The sequence below is a fragment of the Myotis brandtii genome, unplaced genomic scaffold, assembly GCF_000412655.1.
Source record: "Myotis brandtii unplaced genomic scaffold, ASM41265v1 scaffold424, whole genome shotgun sequence".
NCBI classification, from domain to species: Eukaryota; Metazoa; Chordata; class Mammalia; order Chiroptera; family Vespertilionidae; genus Myotis; species Myotis brandtii.
The window spans coordinates 1,422,791-1,440,150 of NW_005366245.1; the positions used below are offsets into that span (position 1 = coordinate 1,422,791).

Consider the following 17,360-nt stretch of genomic DNA (forward strand, 5'->3'; position numbering starts at 1 on the left):
AAAACATCCCACGCACTCAAATGAGTAGCCTGTATGCTTCCAAAATTTCAAAGTCATGAAAAACAAAGAGCTGAAGAACTGTTGCAGATTACAGGATAATAAATAGATATAACAACTAAGTAGGATGTGTGACCCTGAGTTAAAGTCTGGACTGAGATAAAAGTAGCCATAAAGGACATTTTAGGGGCAACTGGTGAAATTTGATTACAAACTGAGGATGAAATAATAATACTGCATCAATATTAAATGTCCTGATACACTGATACACACACACACACGTTATTTGACAGAATATCTTTGTACAATGATAAAAGGACATTGTGTTTGCAACTAACTCTCCTCTAAATGGTCAAATAATGAACTAAAAATGTATGTGATATGTTATTTGTGTGTCTCTGTGTGTTCAGAGACAGAGAAAAATGGGGGAAAGGAGAAAGAGAGAAAGAGAGGGAGAGAGAATCTGATAAGGCAAATGAAACAAAAAGTTAACAATTAGTAATTTTGGCTACATTTGTTCCTTGCATCAGTTTTACAACTTATTTTTCTAAGTTTCAAATTATATCAAACTTAAATATTTACTAAAACATCTACCATTGAAGCTCGTTTCTAGAGAAAGGTAGCACAGCAATGTTGGTCATCAAGATACCCTTCGAGAAATGAAATACTCCCTCTCCACCAAGAAACAAAACAACAACAAAAACACGAAACGAAAGAAAACTTTGCCCAATATTATTCACAATCTGAAAAAGAGCCCTACAATACTGAGTACAAAAACCAGCTCAAGGCTATCTCAGAAAAGCAGCTTTAGTGTGTGTGGGGGGGGGGGGGGGGGGGGGTAAGTGCAGAGGGTGGGGTGGTAACTGGGTGGAGGGGAGCTATGGGGGGATAAAGAGGAACAACTGTAATAATCTGAACAATAAAGATTTAATTTAAAAAAAATAATATTGAATGTAAACTATAGTTGAGAAATAAAATTTAAATAAAATGCAATAGAAGTTCTAAAAGTGTGAAACTTTTTAGAAATACAAATTCTTAGTGCTACCATAGTTCCACAGAATCAACACTTTTTAGTGGGGCTCAACGGTTTGCCTTACATTACTGCTCTTCTCAATATGATTTTTTGTTTCTCTCTTTCTAATCATCAGCTCTCTTTGGTTCTTCTCAGTTCAAATCATAAGTTATGTGACCTAAGCTAAGGATATTATAAAACATGTAGCTGGAGAAATTTTTTTAGCATTGACAATATTTTTCTATAGTGTACTTAATGGTATATTTTAATAGGCACTTAGAGAAAATTTTGTTTGAACTTTACAGTCATGACAAAAAAGACTGCATGGAAATTGGGGATAAAAGATACTGTGTTAAATATGTTCTATGCTTTTTAAAACTCAATTTGGATTTGTAAGCTTAGGGCACAGACAAGATCTGGGGTAAGTTCTTCAACACAACACCTTGCCATCCAAGAAAATTTCCAATGCTGTTATCCCTGTGTCTTACTGCTAATAATTAAAATAGCCTTTCCCCAATTACTTGAGAATTATTACTTTCAAAAATGTAATTCCTAACCTTTAGACTTTATTTAAAGTTTAATTCAAAATTAAATATAAAGAGGATACCTGAAAGGAAAATGTGTGTGTGTGTGAATTCACAATTACTGTAATGATGATTTTCAATCTTATTTTGAGAAATTATGTGCTCTGAAATGGAGATAAAAGATCACTGAGTAATTGTTATTGTAGAAAATTTGCTAGGGTATTAGGCATTTCATTTGAATAGCTTTTATGTGTCCTTTTGACCTGGAAGTCTCTCGTTGTTAAAAGTTTTGTTACTGGTATAAGATCTGTGATTGTTTTAACAATTTAATGAAACTACCACCAAGTCTGTATATATAGTTTCCTTATTTTTTAAAAAAATATATTTTATTGATTTTTTTGCTACTGGTATAAGATCTGTGATTGTTTTAACAATTTAATGAAACTACCACCAAGTCTCTCTCTCTATATATATAGTTTCCCTATTATATGAAAAGTCCTGTTGTACCTATGCACTGGGAAAGACCAAGGGGACTTCTCAAGAGTGTGCATAATTGCTAGGACATAGTGGTCCATTCCATTACAGCATGAGGTGTGGGGTAATCCTTGTCCTAACTAGGGCGCTGGCTTCCAGTTTGTGTGCCATCAGTAATGGAATCTGGCAGACCACGGAGACACAAAGTCTGTTCCCTGAGGCAAATGCAGAAATAGTATTTCTGCTGCATGATAAGAGTTTTTCTTTCTAAATACCTCAGGCAGAGCTGTGTGATCTATTTTACAATCTTCAGGGGGAAAACCCTCAGTGAGTGGCTCTCAACATGCATCAGAATACTTAGGGACTAAATAAAACAGAATGTTGGTCCCCTCCCAAAGATTTACTGATCCAATTGGTGTGGGGTTGGAGTGAGCATTTGCACTTCTTTCTTATTTTTTAAACTTTTTATTTATTTTTTATTGTTGAGACTATTACAGATGTCCCTATCTCCTCTGCCTTGCCTACCTCCAGCCAGCACCCAACCCCCTTCCCTCTGGCCATCACCACACTGTTGTCTATATGTGTCAGGCATGTAAGTTCTTTGGCTAATCTCTTCACCTTCTTTCATCCAGTCCTCACCTCCCCCCTCCCCTCAGACAGCTGTTAGTCTGTTCTCTGTTTCCATGCCTCAGGTTCTATTTCGTTTGTCAGTTTATTTTGTTCACATGTAAGTGAGATGATATGGAATATATCTTGCTCTGACTGGCTTATTTTGCTTAGCATAATAATCTCCAGGTCCATTCATGCTGTCACAAAAGGTAAGAATTCCTTTTTTTTAAAGGCCACATAGTATTCCATTGTGTAAATGTACTACAGCTTTTTTATCCACTCATCTCCTGATGGGCACATGGACTGTTTCCAGATTTTGGCTATTGTAAATAACACTGCTATGAACATAAGGTTGCATATATTCTTTTGAATTGGTGTTTTGGGTTTCTTAGAATATATTCCCAGAAGTGGTATCACTGGGTCAAAAGGCAGTTCCATTTTTAATCTTTTGAGGAAACTCCACTGAGGAAACTCTCACAGTGGCTACACCAGTCTGTATTCCTACCAACAGTGTACAAGGATTCTCTTTTCTCAGCCTCCTCGCCAGCACTTGTCATTTGTTGGTTTACTAGTATTGATGGTAGCCATTCTAACAGGTGTGAGGTGATATCTCATTATGGTTTTAATTTGCATTTTTCTGATGATTAGTGATGTTGAGCATTTTCTCATATGTCTATGGGTTTCTGTATATCCCCTTTGGAGAAGTGTCTATTCAGGTCATTTGCCCATTTTTTAATTGGATTGCTTGTCTTCCTGGTGTTGAGTTATAATTCACTTGTCTCGTGTTTTTGTTGTGTTTTCACAGGGATTTGATAAACAAGTGGATGTGTCATATATTGCCAAACATTACAACATGAGCAAAAGCAAAGTTGACAACCAGTTCTACAGCGTGGAAGTAGGAGACTCAACCTTCACAGTTCTCAAGCGCTACCAGAATCTAAAGCCTATTGGCTCTGGGGCTCAGGGAATAGTTTGGTAAGTGGAATGGATTTAACATATATATATATTTATAATGCATGTGTTTATAAGATGTTTTTATTGATTTTAGAGAAAGAGGTAGGGAGAGGGAGGCAGTGTGGGAGAGAATGAGAATTACCTCTCATGTGCACCTGGACAGAGGATGAAACCTGCAACCTGGGCATGTGCCCTGACAGAAAATTGAATCCATGACCCTTCCTTGTATGGGAAGACAACCCAACCTAACTGAGCTACACCAGCTAGGGCTTAACCTATATTTTTAAAGGGAACACCCTTTGTCAACTAGACACACACACACACACACACACACACACACACACACACACACGTGCGTGCATACAAACACAAACAAAAAAATCTATAAATAAATTGCATGACTGGGAGGGAAAATACATGCTACTGAAGAAAAATAAAACTATAAGCATTATTTGTAATTCATTATCCATTTGCTAACAGTATGTACTACTTTACTTGTGACTACTTTTTGTGGTTTCAAAAATATTTATTACACTATAGCCAGTAAAAAAAAAAAACCTCAGAGAACCAGAGGTTTTAGTAGCTATTATTAGTGCACATAAATTTCATTTTAATGTTTTCACATCAAGAAATGAGGGGATATGTGCTAAGATAATTAGCAAATAAAATTACCTACATTCCAAAGAAGTATAAATGCTATCTCAAATGTCTCTGTGAGTTTTAAAGTTCAATGTTTAAAGTTGTTACCTATTTAAAAAGTGGTATTTTTTAAAAGTTTGCTGAATGTTTCCAAAATGGAAAGATTCTGTGATCCTTGGTAACCATTTTTTCAGACATTTTCCAGTGGCCAATTGAAATGATGACAAATCAAGATCTAATTTACCTGTTTCAGATTCATAACTATTTTATTTAGATAGTTTTAAATAGTGTAGCAATTAAATGTTTAGTATGAAATATTTAGTATGAACTTATTAGTATAATAATTTTCAATCTGATAGCTTGCACTTATAAGTAAAAATTTGGGGCATGTATTATAAATACATATATTTATATTTATAAAAGATATTTATGTCAGTATTTTTATTTGTTATATAACTTACTGCTATATTAGTAATGTTCATTTAAAAACTTAGGGGAATGGGGGGGTGGGGAGTGATTAATGGGGGAACTTATATGCATATATGCATGGCCCATGGACACAGACAATATAGCGTGGTGAAGGCCTGGGAGGGGCGGGTGAGGGGTGGAGAGGGCCAGTGGGGACATCTGTAATACTTTCAACAATTAAAATAAATTTTAAAAAAAATCATACACACTTTTACCAGATGAGATAAGGACTTTTTGAGCAGTTTTAGGTTCACAGCAAATGGAGAGGAAGGCGCAGAGATTTTCCCCTGCATGGATTCCTGCATTATCAACATCCCCACCTGAGTGGTACACTTATTACAATTGATAAATCTACCTTGACAGATCATAATCACCAAAGCCCATAGTTTACATTAGGATTCACTCTTGCTGTTGTATATTCTATGGAGTTGAACAAACTTAAAATGACACGTGTTCATTGTTATGGTATACAAAGTATTTCTACTGTCCCCAAAATCCTCTGTGTGCCTCCACTACTCCCAGCCTCTGGAACCATTGATTTTTTTACTGTTTCCTAGTTTTGCCTTTTCCAGAATGATTTTAGATGGAATCAAACAGTATGTAACCTTTTCATATTGGCTTCTTTCACTTAGTAATATACACTTAACATTCTTTTTCATGGCTTGATAGCTTATTTCTTTTTAGAACTGACTAATATTCCATTGTCTGGGTGTTCCACAGTTTACTTATCTATTCACCTACTTTAGGCTATCTTGGTTGCTTCCAAGTTTTTGAAAATTATAAACAAAGGTGTTTTAAACATCCATGTACAGATATTTGTGTGAACATAAGTTTTAAAGGTTCACTTTATTTTGACAACTGGTTTTAAGTTTACTCTAAATGCTTAGTTACTGCAAACTGCAGAAGTACATGTTGGTGCACTTACTAATCTTTTTACTCCATTTAAACCTCATTTATCAAATATACCAAGTTTATTTTATGGAAATTTGCCCAGTAAATTTCAATCTTTTATAGTGCCAATCAGTAGTTGTTTTGGAATTTGAAAGATGGAATATTTTAATATTTTAACTGTGGAGCAAACCTTTCATTTTGAAGATATTTATACAGGTAAAGCAATTTTATTTATTTATTTGTTTGTTTATGGTGCAGGTATGACACAAAACAATTTCATTATTTAGTAGGCAAAATGATGGTTGCCCCAAAGTTTAGGGTGCCTTGACCCTAATCTCCAGAATCCTTGAATATGTTATCTTACGTGGCAAAACAGTATGTAACATTAGCAGATGTCATTAAGGTTAAGGGTCTCAAAATGGGGAAGTTATCCTAGAATATGCAGGTGACACCAATCTAATCATGTGAGTCCTTGAAAGTGGGAAAGTAAGGCAGAAGAGTGGGTCCGAGAGACGCAAGGGGAAGGAGAGAGAGATTTAAATCTGAGAGAGACTTGCCTTATTGTTGCTGGCTTTGGAGATGGGGGAAAAGGGTCATGAGCCAAGAAAAAGAGTGGCCTTTAGAAGCTGGAATGGCCCTCCGCTGACAATCAGCAAGAAAATGGAGGCCTCAGTCATATAGCCACAGGCATGGTAATCTGCCAACGAACCCCCCGAACCCCGAATGAGCAAGGAAACAAATTCTTCTCTAACACCTTCAGAATGGCACTCAGCTGCTGGCACCTTGATGCTAACCTAGTGAGAGACCAAGGGAGGACTTCTTATCTACAGAACAGAATTATAAGATTATAAATTTCCATTGTTTCAGCATCTAGGTTTGTGGTGATTTGTTGAGGCAGCAATACATGGAATAGTAAATATTTTATTATTACAAGCAGGTAAAATGAACTATAATGTTTTTAAAGGTCTTAAATATTTCAGGGTGCCTCTGTTAACCCTCTTCTGTTTGAGAAATTCCTGCTTTAAGTCACATGTTTATCTCTGGGTACTAAGTCCCCTGCCAGCAGGGTAAAGTGTGTATGGGAGGGGCCAGTGTTAACGTGTGTATTAAATAGAGTAAGGTTTAATTTCTTTTTTAGATTACAATATATATTTAAGTTTGCATCCTACTGGATGGTTGTGTACCACTTGGAGAGTGGGATTCCCATTTAGGAGATCATTGCATTCATGAAAGACTTTCAAAATGAAATAGAAAATATAATAAGACCAAAAATTCTTATAAAGGAGGAGAGATGGGAGGAGGAGAAAACAGTGGTTACTGGCTGCCTTTTTCAAAACTGTAGAATATCAGAAAGTTTTCTTAAGGTTCTCAGTTAAGATGCTCAAATAGTTACTGGGATTATTTCATTTTTTTAAATTAAAACTCCCACGGAGAATGAGGACTGCCAGTGAAAGGAAGCTGATGGTCTTTTAATGATTCAAAAATAGATCCAAAGCAGAAATTTTGCTCAAGAAGTTAATAGATTTTCCCAGAAAGATTTGAAAATCTACCATTAAAATTTTTGTGGTATGTTTTATAGGACATTTTGGAATTCTCTCCTTTTATAGGATGGGAATCATCCTAAGTCTCTGGCATAGTAACAAAAATATATTTCAATAAGTAAATGTCCTTGAGTAAAACTGTTAACCCAGCTTTACAAAAAATTTGTCGACAAATTTGTTAGTAAAGGGACATCTGAATTTCAAAATGTTAGCCTTGTAGTTTTCTGAGATTATTATTAGTCTTTTTGTCTATAGCTAAGGGAAATAAAACTAGGAAAGATCTAGATAAAGGGGAAGAAAAGGGATAACATACTTCCCTTCCTATCTTTTAATTCACCACTCTGCCAGCATGTTTCTTTCTTCTTCCTTTTCCCTCTTCCATCTAGCACTGAGATATTCTTGTTTAGTTATCAAAACTAAAGTTGGGTCAGTTATGTACTATTTTTCTTATAGATCTATTCTCATGTTAATTTGTCCTCTTTTTCGACCTGCCTTTAATTTAATTTTCACTCTATGTTTTTGTCAACAATGAGTTCATCCACCTCCCTCACACCAAGCACACTTCCATTCCCAGACATGCCTTTCTCACTAAGCTTAGCCATTTTTAGCTTTTGAGTTGAAGTGGGAAATATGCGACTCTCACTTTCACTTGACTACTTAGAAGCCATAATAGGGTTATTATTTGGCATAATTTCAATATTGTTGTGTCTCGGGAAATAGAGAGGCCTGAGGAGAGGAAGAGAGATGGCGGAATGGTTGGTCTGTGGAGCAGTCAGAACACACACAATATTTATTAATGTTTGCTGTCTTATATGGGCACAGTTCATGGCCCCCCAGAACAATGACAATAGTAATATCAAAGATCACTGATCACAGATCAGCACAACAAACATAATAATAGTGCAAAGTTTGAAATATTGTGAGAATTACCAAAATGTGGCACAGAGGCATGAAGTGAGTAAATGCTATTGGAAAAATGGCACCAATAGACTTGTTTGAAATCGGTTTACACAAACCTTCAATTTGTAAAAAATGCAGTTTCTGCGAAGCGCAATAAAGTGAAGCACAATAAAACAAGATGCTTGTATTCTGCTGCTCTGTGTGAGCAGAGAAGTCCTCTGTAGCTTCCTTGGTGGGGAATTGCAATCTATGAGTTATTTAACAACAGTGGTTGGGAGCCAGATGAACAAATCATTTCAGAACATTTTTAAAAACTGTTTTTATTGATTTTCAGAGAGGAAAGGTGAGGGAAAGAGAGATAAAAACATCAATGATGAGAGAGAATCATTGATTAGCTGCCTCCTGCTCACCCTCTACTGAGAATCGAGCCTGCAACCTGAGCATGTACCCTGACTGGGAATCGAACCATGACCTCCTGGTTCATAGGTCAATATTTGACCACTGAGAACATTTTCCAAACATCAGAAGAGGGTCTCATTAGCTGACCACTGAGCTTCTCTGACTGGGCATCATCTCAGAACATTTTCCAAACATCAGAAGAGGGTCTCATTAGCATTGTTTCTAGCTCCAGAGCAACAACAACAAAAAGAATATAGGGAGAAATCAACATTGTCTTTTCTCACTCCATCCTTTTATCGCTTGCTAAGCCAAGAACATTTTCTATTGTCTTATTTCTTTCTCCAAAGATGATTCAAACTGACAGTGAAAGAGGTAGCAAAAGTCAACAACCAAGTTTAGCAGAGAAGGCTTACCAAGTTTGGACTGCTCATTAACTGAAAAGAGCTGATTGCCTAGTTTTAAATGACAGGATATAAAACTATATTTTTTCCTTTAGCTTGTTTTCTTTGTCCTCTACATGTAATCATCTTATAAACAGTCCTGATCCAATTTTGAAAAATGATCTTTTACAGGATATTTATATCAAAGATGTAAGCTTAATACTGACAAAAGCATAGAGTGGCTTATTGTAAAAAAAAAATCTGTGCCTAGAAAATTAAGTATTTAAAATTAAGATGATATACTTTATGTTAGCTAAACTTTTCTAAAACTCCACTTGATGCTAGAGGATGGCATTTAATCAACGTTGAAATAATTGTTGTTATAAAACATTCTCCAGTGGACTAGTTTATCTTAAATTAGATATATAGCCGTATATGTATATACATAATGAATATATTACCAATTTATAATATATAATATATGCATAAAATATATACATACTAATCTAATGGATTAGTGTATCTTAATTGAATATATATGCTATATACCATATATATATTTTATGTCTATAGGATATATATCAGGTTTTTTTTTTCACAAAAAAAATTGAAAAATAATTTTTTCTGAATGTCCTTTAGTTAGTGGTCTATAGCAGTGATTTTCAACCTGTTTGCCCCAAGAATTTTTAAAACATGCAATACCTGACTATTTAGTCAAGAGTACTAATCTCTTTTCCCTTAGATTGTCAAGTAAAAAAAAAATGACAACAACCAAAACAAAACAAAACAAAACAAAAAAACACCTGTTTGGTGTGAATGAATCAAAATTAACTTTTTTATGTTAGAGCTGCAAAAATATATATTTTTTGGTGTGCCAAAGAATTTTAGTAATTAGTTTCTGTGTGCCATGACACCATCTTCCTTTGATAAGTGGAAGTGGTGTGTATAGTGAGCCTGTCTAGCAATATCCCTGTAGTTTGGTGAAGTTAAGGGTTAGATAGACTGAAAGGAAGTCTAGAATTTTTTTTTAAGAAGTCTAGAATTTTTGTAATGTCGTGTGTGTGTGTGTGTGTGTGTGTGTGTGTGTGTGTGTGTGTGTTCTACACTGAAGGGAGGCAGGGACAGAAAACATTCCATAAGTAACATGTGGTACAGGAAACAAAGTCTTTTTTATAGCATTTTATCTAGTGGGCCCTTCTTTGGACCAGCATCTGATACCGCAGCTATATTATCTTGGTACATATATTGAATATATATGCTATATACCATATATATTTTATGTCTATAGGATATATATCAGGTTTTTTTTTCACAAAAAAAATTGAAAAATAATTTTTTCTGAATGTCCTTTAGTTAGTGGTCTATAGCAGTGATTTTCAACCTGTTTGCCCCAAGAATTTTTAAAACATGCAATACCTGACTATTTAGTCAAGAGTACTAATCTCTTTTCCCTTAGATTGTCAAGTAAAAAAAAAATGACAACAACCAAAACAAAACAAAACAAAACAAAAAAACACCTGTTTGGTGTGAATGAATCAAAATTAACTTTTTTATGTTAGAGCTGCAAAAATATATATTTTTTGGTGTGCCAAAGAATTTTAGTAATTAGTTCCTGTGTGTCATGAGATTTTAAAAAAGGTTGAAAATAGCTAGTCTATAGCAGCAAGATCCTATGCAGATAATCTAAGATTTAAATTGCCAGGCATGCTCAGCCAAACCTTGGGTGTTCACATATTCTTACTTTACCATCTTCCTTTGATAAGTGGAAGTGATGTGTATAGTGAGCCTGTCTAGCAATATCCCTGTAGCTTGGTGAAGTTAAGGGTTAGATAGACTGAAAGGAAGTCTAGAATTTTTTTTAAGAAGTCTAAACACCTGTTTGGTGTGAATGAATCAAAATTAACTTTTTTATGTTAGAGCTGCAAAAATATATATTTTTTGGTGTGCCAAAGAATTTTAGTAATTAGTTTCTGTGTGCCATGAGATTTAAAAAAAAAGGTTGAAAATAGCTAGTCTATAGCAGCAAGATCCTATGCAGATAATCTAAGATTTAAATTGCCAGGCATGCTCAGCCAAACCTTGGGTGTTCACATATTCTTACTTCACCATCTTCCTTTGATAAGTGGAAGTGGTGTGTATAGTGAGCCTGTCTAGCAATATCCCTGTAGTTTGGTGAAGTTAAGGGTTAGATAGACTGAAAGGAAGTCTAGAATTTTTTTTTAAGAAGTCTAGAATTTTTGTAATGTCGTGTGTGTGTGTGTGTGTGTGTGTGTGTGTGTGTGTGTGTGTGTTCTACACTGAAGGGAGGCAGGGACAGAAAACATTCCATAAGTAACATGTGGTACAGGAAACAAAGTCTTTTTTATAGCATTTTATCTAGTGGGCCCTTCTTTGGACCAGCATCTGATACCGCAGCTATATTATCTTGGTACATATATGCAGATACATATTGTTTAAGCCTTGTTTACTCCCAAATAGGATTTAAAGTGATGAAAAGAAATAGATGTGACTTAGTGTACACCTAACATGTAAGGGATTTGGGGGAGTGGTGGTTGCTATGTCCATCAGGGTAGAGTCTCTTGAGGGGTACTGATAACATGATAAGAGTCTCAGTTGATGTGTGTGTGTGTGTGTGTTCTACACTGAAGGAAAGCAGGGACAGAAAACATTCCATAAGTAACAGGAAACAAAGTCTTTTTTATAGCATTTTATCTAGTTGAAGGGAGGCAGGGACAGAAAACATTCCATAAGTAACATGTGGTACAGGAAACAAAGTCTTTTTTATAGCATTTTATCTAGTATGAGATTTAAAAAAAAAGGTTGAAAATAGCTAGTCTATAGCAGCAAGATCCTATGCAGATAATCTAAGATTTAAATTGCCAGGCATGCTCAGCCAAACCTTGGGTGTTCACATATTCTTACTTCACCATCTTCCTTTGATAAGTGGAAGTGGTGTGTATAGTGAGCCTGTCTAGCAATATCCCTGTAGTTTGGTGAAGTTAAGGGTTAGATAGACTGAAAGGAAGTCTAGAATTTTTTTTTAAGAAGTCTAGAATTTTTGTAATGTCGTGTGTGTGTGTGTGTGTGTGTGTGTGTGTGTGTGTGTGTGTTCTACACTGAAGGGAGGCAGGGACAGAAAACATTCCATAAGTAACATGTGGTACAGGAAACAAAGTCTTTTTTATAGCATTTTATCTAGTGGGCCCTTCTTTGGACCAGCGTCTGATACCGCAGCTATATTATCTTGGTACATATATGCTGATACATATTGTTTAAGCCCTTGTTTACTTCCAAATAAGATTTAAAGTGATGAAAAGAAATAGATATGACTTAGTGTACACCTAACATGTAAGGGATTTGGGAGAGTGGTGGTTGCTATGTCCATCAGGGTAGAGTCTCTTGAGGGGTACTGATAACATGATAGGAGTCTCAGTTGTTGACCGAAGAGCTAGGTCCCCCATGCCTGTGATAGTAGGGGCATAGAAGGAAAAGGGGTTTTCTTTGTGGTTTGTTTTGTTTTTGTTATTTTAATTGTGGAACACAATTTGCATTTTGCTTTCCAACTTAGTAGTAATAGGAGTAGTAATAGGTAGAATTACCTTGGGTAGGCCAGAACTCTCCTCAAAACACAAACCAAATATAACAAAGTAACAGAACCAAAAGCCAAACCAAAACAAATCCCAGATTGTTCAAATGCTCAAAAAAAATTACTGGTAATAATGCCAAATCAAGTAACATTAGCAGAGCAAGCACATTTATGGACTAATTTTCAAATAATAAATATTAGCTTCTGTGTGCACTGGAAAAGAAAATGGTTTGTTGAAAGTTCCTTCTTCTTAATGAGCTCATTTTATTTTTAAAAAAAGACACTATAGACTCACTGATGCTTTTAGCAGCTTTTCTCATCTTAGTGATGAAAAATTTGAGCTACTCCATCTATACTCTGATTTAATCACCCTTGAACTAATAGCACACATTTACAAAATGAATGGCAAAGATTAGGGAACATCTGTATATCTATATATATAAAAGCCTAAGTAACTTTTAGACTGTTCAGCCGGTAGCTCTGATGCTCACTGACCACCAGGGAGCAGATGCTCAACACACAAGCATGGAAACATAGAACAGACTGATGAATCTCAGAGGAATGGGGGTGTGGGGAGGGAGGGAAGAGATTAACCAAAGATCTTACATGCATACTAGAGGCCCGGTGCATGGATTCGTGCACTATTGGGGTCCCTTGGCCTGGCCTGCGGGGATTGGACCAAAACCACCAGTCCGATATCCCCTAAGGGGGCCCCAGATTGTGAGAGAGCACAGGCCAGGCCAAGGGACCCCACCCGTGCACGAATCTGTGCACTGGGCCTCTAGTATATATATACTAGAGCAAAAGAGACTGAAATTTGGCCATCTTAAAGAACATGATGAAAGGTATTCAATAATTATTTATTGATGATTATAATTAGGAAGGAAGTTAAGTAAGTTCTCTGAATTCTGTAAAATATTTGCACATATAAAGATCATTTATTTAATCACAGATACTTTAAAATACCTTATATTATCATTTTCAGCCATTATAGTTATAAATACACTTATACCTTAAAATAACTCAACTTGCCCTGTGCTTTATCAGTGGTAGTATTTAACTTTCTATCTCTCAGAATCTCAGTTTACTCACCTGTAAAATGCAGATAACATCAATAGCTCACAGAACTCAAAAAGTATAAAATAAACGAGATACATGACATTGCCTTATAAATCTGATACTATCATGACTTTTAGTAGGTTCAAAGAAGGTGACCTAATGTTGTTCTTTTCTAACAATGGAAAATTGCAAAATCTTAACATACAGTGTGTGGCAAAGGTAGGTTTACAGTTGTGAGTACACAAAACGCAGTTTATTCGTGTACTTTTATTTATTAATGATTGTATTATTTTCCATACAAACAACTATAAACCTACTTTTGCCCCATCCTATACACCACCCAGGAAGATGCTTGATTTTAATAGCTGCTTAATTATCAGATTGGGCATATTATATGAATGTTATTGTTGAGAACATGGGATTTAAAAAATGACTTTACTAATATTCCATAAGTGACTCTGTCAAAGAAGCATCTTAACCTTTTCATTCCTATCTTTCAATCTGAGCTTCAGTTAACCAAGATTTATTACAACATTAAGTTTTAATCATTAGTTTTTAAATTTGCAACATGGCTAAACAGACCCAGCACCATCTTTAAGCACAGGATTTGGATGGAAATGTCTTACAGTTGTGAAGCTGATGGTATGAAGAGAGATGGGTAAAATCATCCAGAAGGTTTCTCAAAGCCCCAGCTGTCCCGGGTAAGACAAAAGAGACTTGATCAGTGGGTCTAGAATGATGATTTTATTTTGTTTCTGGAAACATCACTCATGAGCCTAAGGCACACTCTCTTGTTAGAGTTCCTAATGAGCCATTATGCTAAATGACGCATACATCTTTAATCACACATTCCCATTTAGCCCCTGACCAGGGGAAATTATTACCCTCTGACCCACATCTGGAATATCAGCACATTTTGTATCCCTTCATTTTCCATTACTATTATAATTTAGACACTTAATTACAACCTCCCTGAGATAATGAGCATTGAGTTTCAAATATTGTCTTTTATATTCTAAGGAGGTTTGAGGTGGTAATGGTTCGGTGAAATAGAATAGAGTAAGACACTTGCACATTTTGCTGTTCTTCTTGGCTCCTTTGCATAGCTTCAGCCCCAAATATTTATTTACCATATTTTTTTTTATCAATGAGTAAGACTTGTAAATATCATTTATTTTCCTTCAGAGAAAATGTGGTGCTTTGAGGAACCATGGGTAGAAGTTTGATGGCAATATGCTTATTGGAAAAAGCAAAATTATATAAAATCCTTATTTCTGTATGTTAACCTTATTTCTGTATATATAAAGTATATATGTGTTCATATTTATAAATATGTAATTGTCATTGTAACAGCTGATGCTGAAGAGGTTGGATTGCATAATCCTCAAAATTACATTTGATTTTGGAAGGTATTATGGATATCTATTCTGAGTTCTGTCATTCTTCAGTAAATTTATAATTAATTTACATCCCTGTAGTAAAAATTGGCAGTAAGAGCTTGTAGCCCAGAAACATTTTTTTTTTTTTGCAGAGGGGAAAATTGTCCTTTAAGTCTCCATAGATAATTATTCACTTACAGATGATTGAGCCTTCTCTATAAATCATTTATTGATATAAAATCTAATGTCTTTACCAGGAGAAATAATTAGGAACACATTATTTATTTTTCAGTTTCTACTGCAATCCCAAAGATTAAAAGGTTAAGTGAGACATTTCTTTTAGGACCTGTCTTCTAGGGCATGAAAAAGATATTTTCATGGCAAAAACAAGATTATTTTATGGTCCATGTACCATTTTGCCAGGTGCATAATTCTGAATTGCTAAGATTAAAGTGCATCTATGGTTATATTTTTAAAAAATAACCTATAACCCAAATATAAATAACTAAAGACTTAATTCTGCACTATTCAGTACATCTTGTAAAAGCCAACATTCCTCACAGAAAGGAAGCGATGCCTTCAATTAAGTTAAATTATGCTGAATAACAGATGGCAATTCCTGTTCCTCAGATTCCAGAAACAATTCTCATTTACTGCTCGAAGAGGCCTGTCCATTCTATCTGTAGATAAGGTGGCTTAAAAAACAAAACACCCATAAAACAAAAGGAGAAAGCAGGTAGGTGTTATAAATATTGTAACTAAAAAAAGCAAGGTTAGAGAAGTGTTTTATAAAGCTCTGAAGGAAGGCACTTGGCTCCTCTGTCTGTAGAGTCCTGCTTCTGGCCCATTCTGACATCATGTTCTGTTTATAGAGCCTGAGCTGTCTTGCTAATCATGGATTTAAATGTGAGAGCTGAGGACAAAGGAAGACATCTTTTGGTTTGGAAGTTCAAGTGAGAGTCCTATCACTTTGCATGTCCAAAGTTATGAATCCAGCATTGAAGCATTGCATTTTCAACTTCTCTGTATGATGGCCTCTGATGGGGGCAGTCTAAATCACCATCAGAGAGGGTCCTTAGCTACTTTATTTGACATAGTGTTTCTCTTATTTAGAGACATATGCATTAGAATTCTCTTAGCTATGCTCTTCTTGATTTATATTCACCTTATTTTTTATTATTAAAAATGTTTCCACAGAAGATTTTAATATGTTTATTCATGAAAATCAAGATTTTTACTCCTAATCCAGGGAGTTACAGCGCCAAATATATTTTGAATTTTTTTTTCTTTTGGGTTCATCCACAACTGGGAAATGTGGTTGGGGAATGTGTGCCCTGCACAAGGGCAGGTGGTGAGGAAGCCTGGGAGGTCTGGACTCCATCTGACCTTCACCTGCCCAGCAATGTGCCTTGGGGTCTCCTTACCCATAGGAGCTGCATTTTCCTGATTCACACATCCACACTAGAGGGACTAGTGGCTGATAATGAATGAAATTTATCTTCAGGTGACCAATGAGAGAGACTCAATTTAACTAGCAAAAACATAACTTGGAGAATAACTAGTATAGAGACAATCCAGTAAGTTTAGGATGCTAATTAGCTGGCATGGAGATTTAAGGCACCTAAGAAAATGGAAAGAATCAGGGAGCAGAGGAAAATTATAAGTCAACTTGTTGTCCCTTTAACATTGTCCCTTTCCCACATCCTTTCTCTCCTGTATCTCTTTAGGGGCATGATTGTTCCAACGCCTCCCTGTTCTCTGAGCCTGTCATTCTCCTGCTGGATCAACATTTTCCCTATTTAGCCTGGAACCATGAAAGTGATTGCAAAGACAGTCTCAGATGCTCTCTATTTTCTTACCTCTGGCCTCTGCAGCCCCCTGCTTTCCAAACCCTCATTTCGAATCAGCCTGACTGACTGTTTTCTTCGCCTCTGCTGGGAGGCTGAGCCCAGCTGGGGAAATCACATCCTCATGCTGATTTCCTCCATTATAAGTTTATGAACTGCATCTTCAGCTGGGCCCTTGTCGCTGCTTAGCAATCCATTTACTGTTGTGTCTCATCAGCTTCCTGTCCTGTTTCCCATGGTGGCTGTTACCATCCTTTTACAATTTCCATTGCCAGCTCCCAATTCCACTTCACCAGCCCTGTTCTTTGCAGGAGGCCTTGCCTCCTACTTCCTAGAGAAAACAGATGGCCTCAGGCATGTGAGCTCTCAAATTTCCCCTTCCATCTCCTATCTGTCATTTATAGTCTTTACCCAACTAGTTCCTCCAGGAGGAGCTCCCCGAGGCCGGCCACCCACCTGTGTTCTTGATTCCATCCCCGTCCCCTGGGGCCTGTCCATTGTTCTGTACAGTATTTTGCATCAACTGTCTCTTCTCCCCCAGGAGTGTCTTCTCTGCTTATGTTGAAGACCTCCCACCAAATTCTTATGTAAAAAAAAATGTTATTTAGAATGTGCCTGTTCCTCAAACTGCCTCTCTGACACTCTTTCTTCATCATCAAACTTCTGGATAGAGAAGTCTGCGTTTAATGCCTCCCCGTATT

The 17,360-nt window shown here is 36.1% G+C and overlaps 1 protein-coding gene across 8 annotated transcripts in view; it reads left to right on the forward strand.

The window, feature by feature from the left end:
* MAPK10 (mitogen-activated protein kinase 10) overlaps window positions 1-17,360 on the forward strand; it is a 287,077-nt gene that overhangs the window by 147,120 nt on the left and 122,597 nt on the right. For all 8 annotated transcript variants that reach the window (XM_014545974.1, XM_014545971.1, XM_014545975.1 and 5 more), the window contains one exon: window positions 3,422-3,591. In XM_014545974.1, coding sequence (XP_014401460.1) covers window positions 3,470-3,591 — 122 coding nt within the window. In that variant the 5' untranslated portion in view covers window positions 3,422-3,469. The remainder of the gene's footprint in view (window positions 1-3,421; window positions 3,592-17,360) is intronic.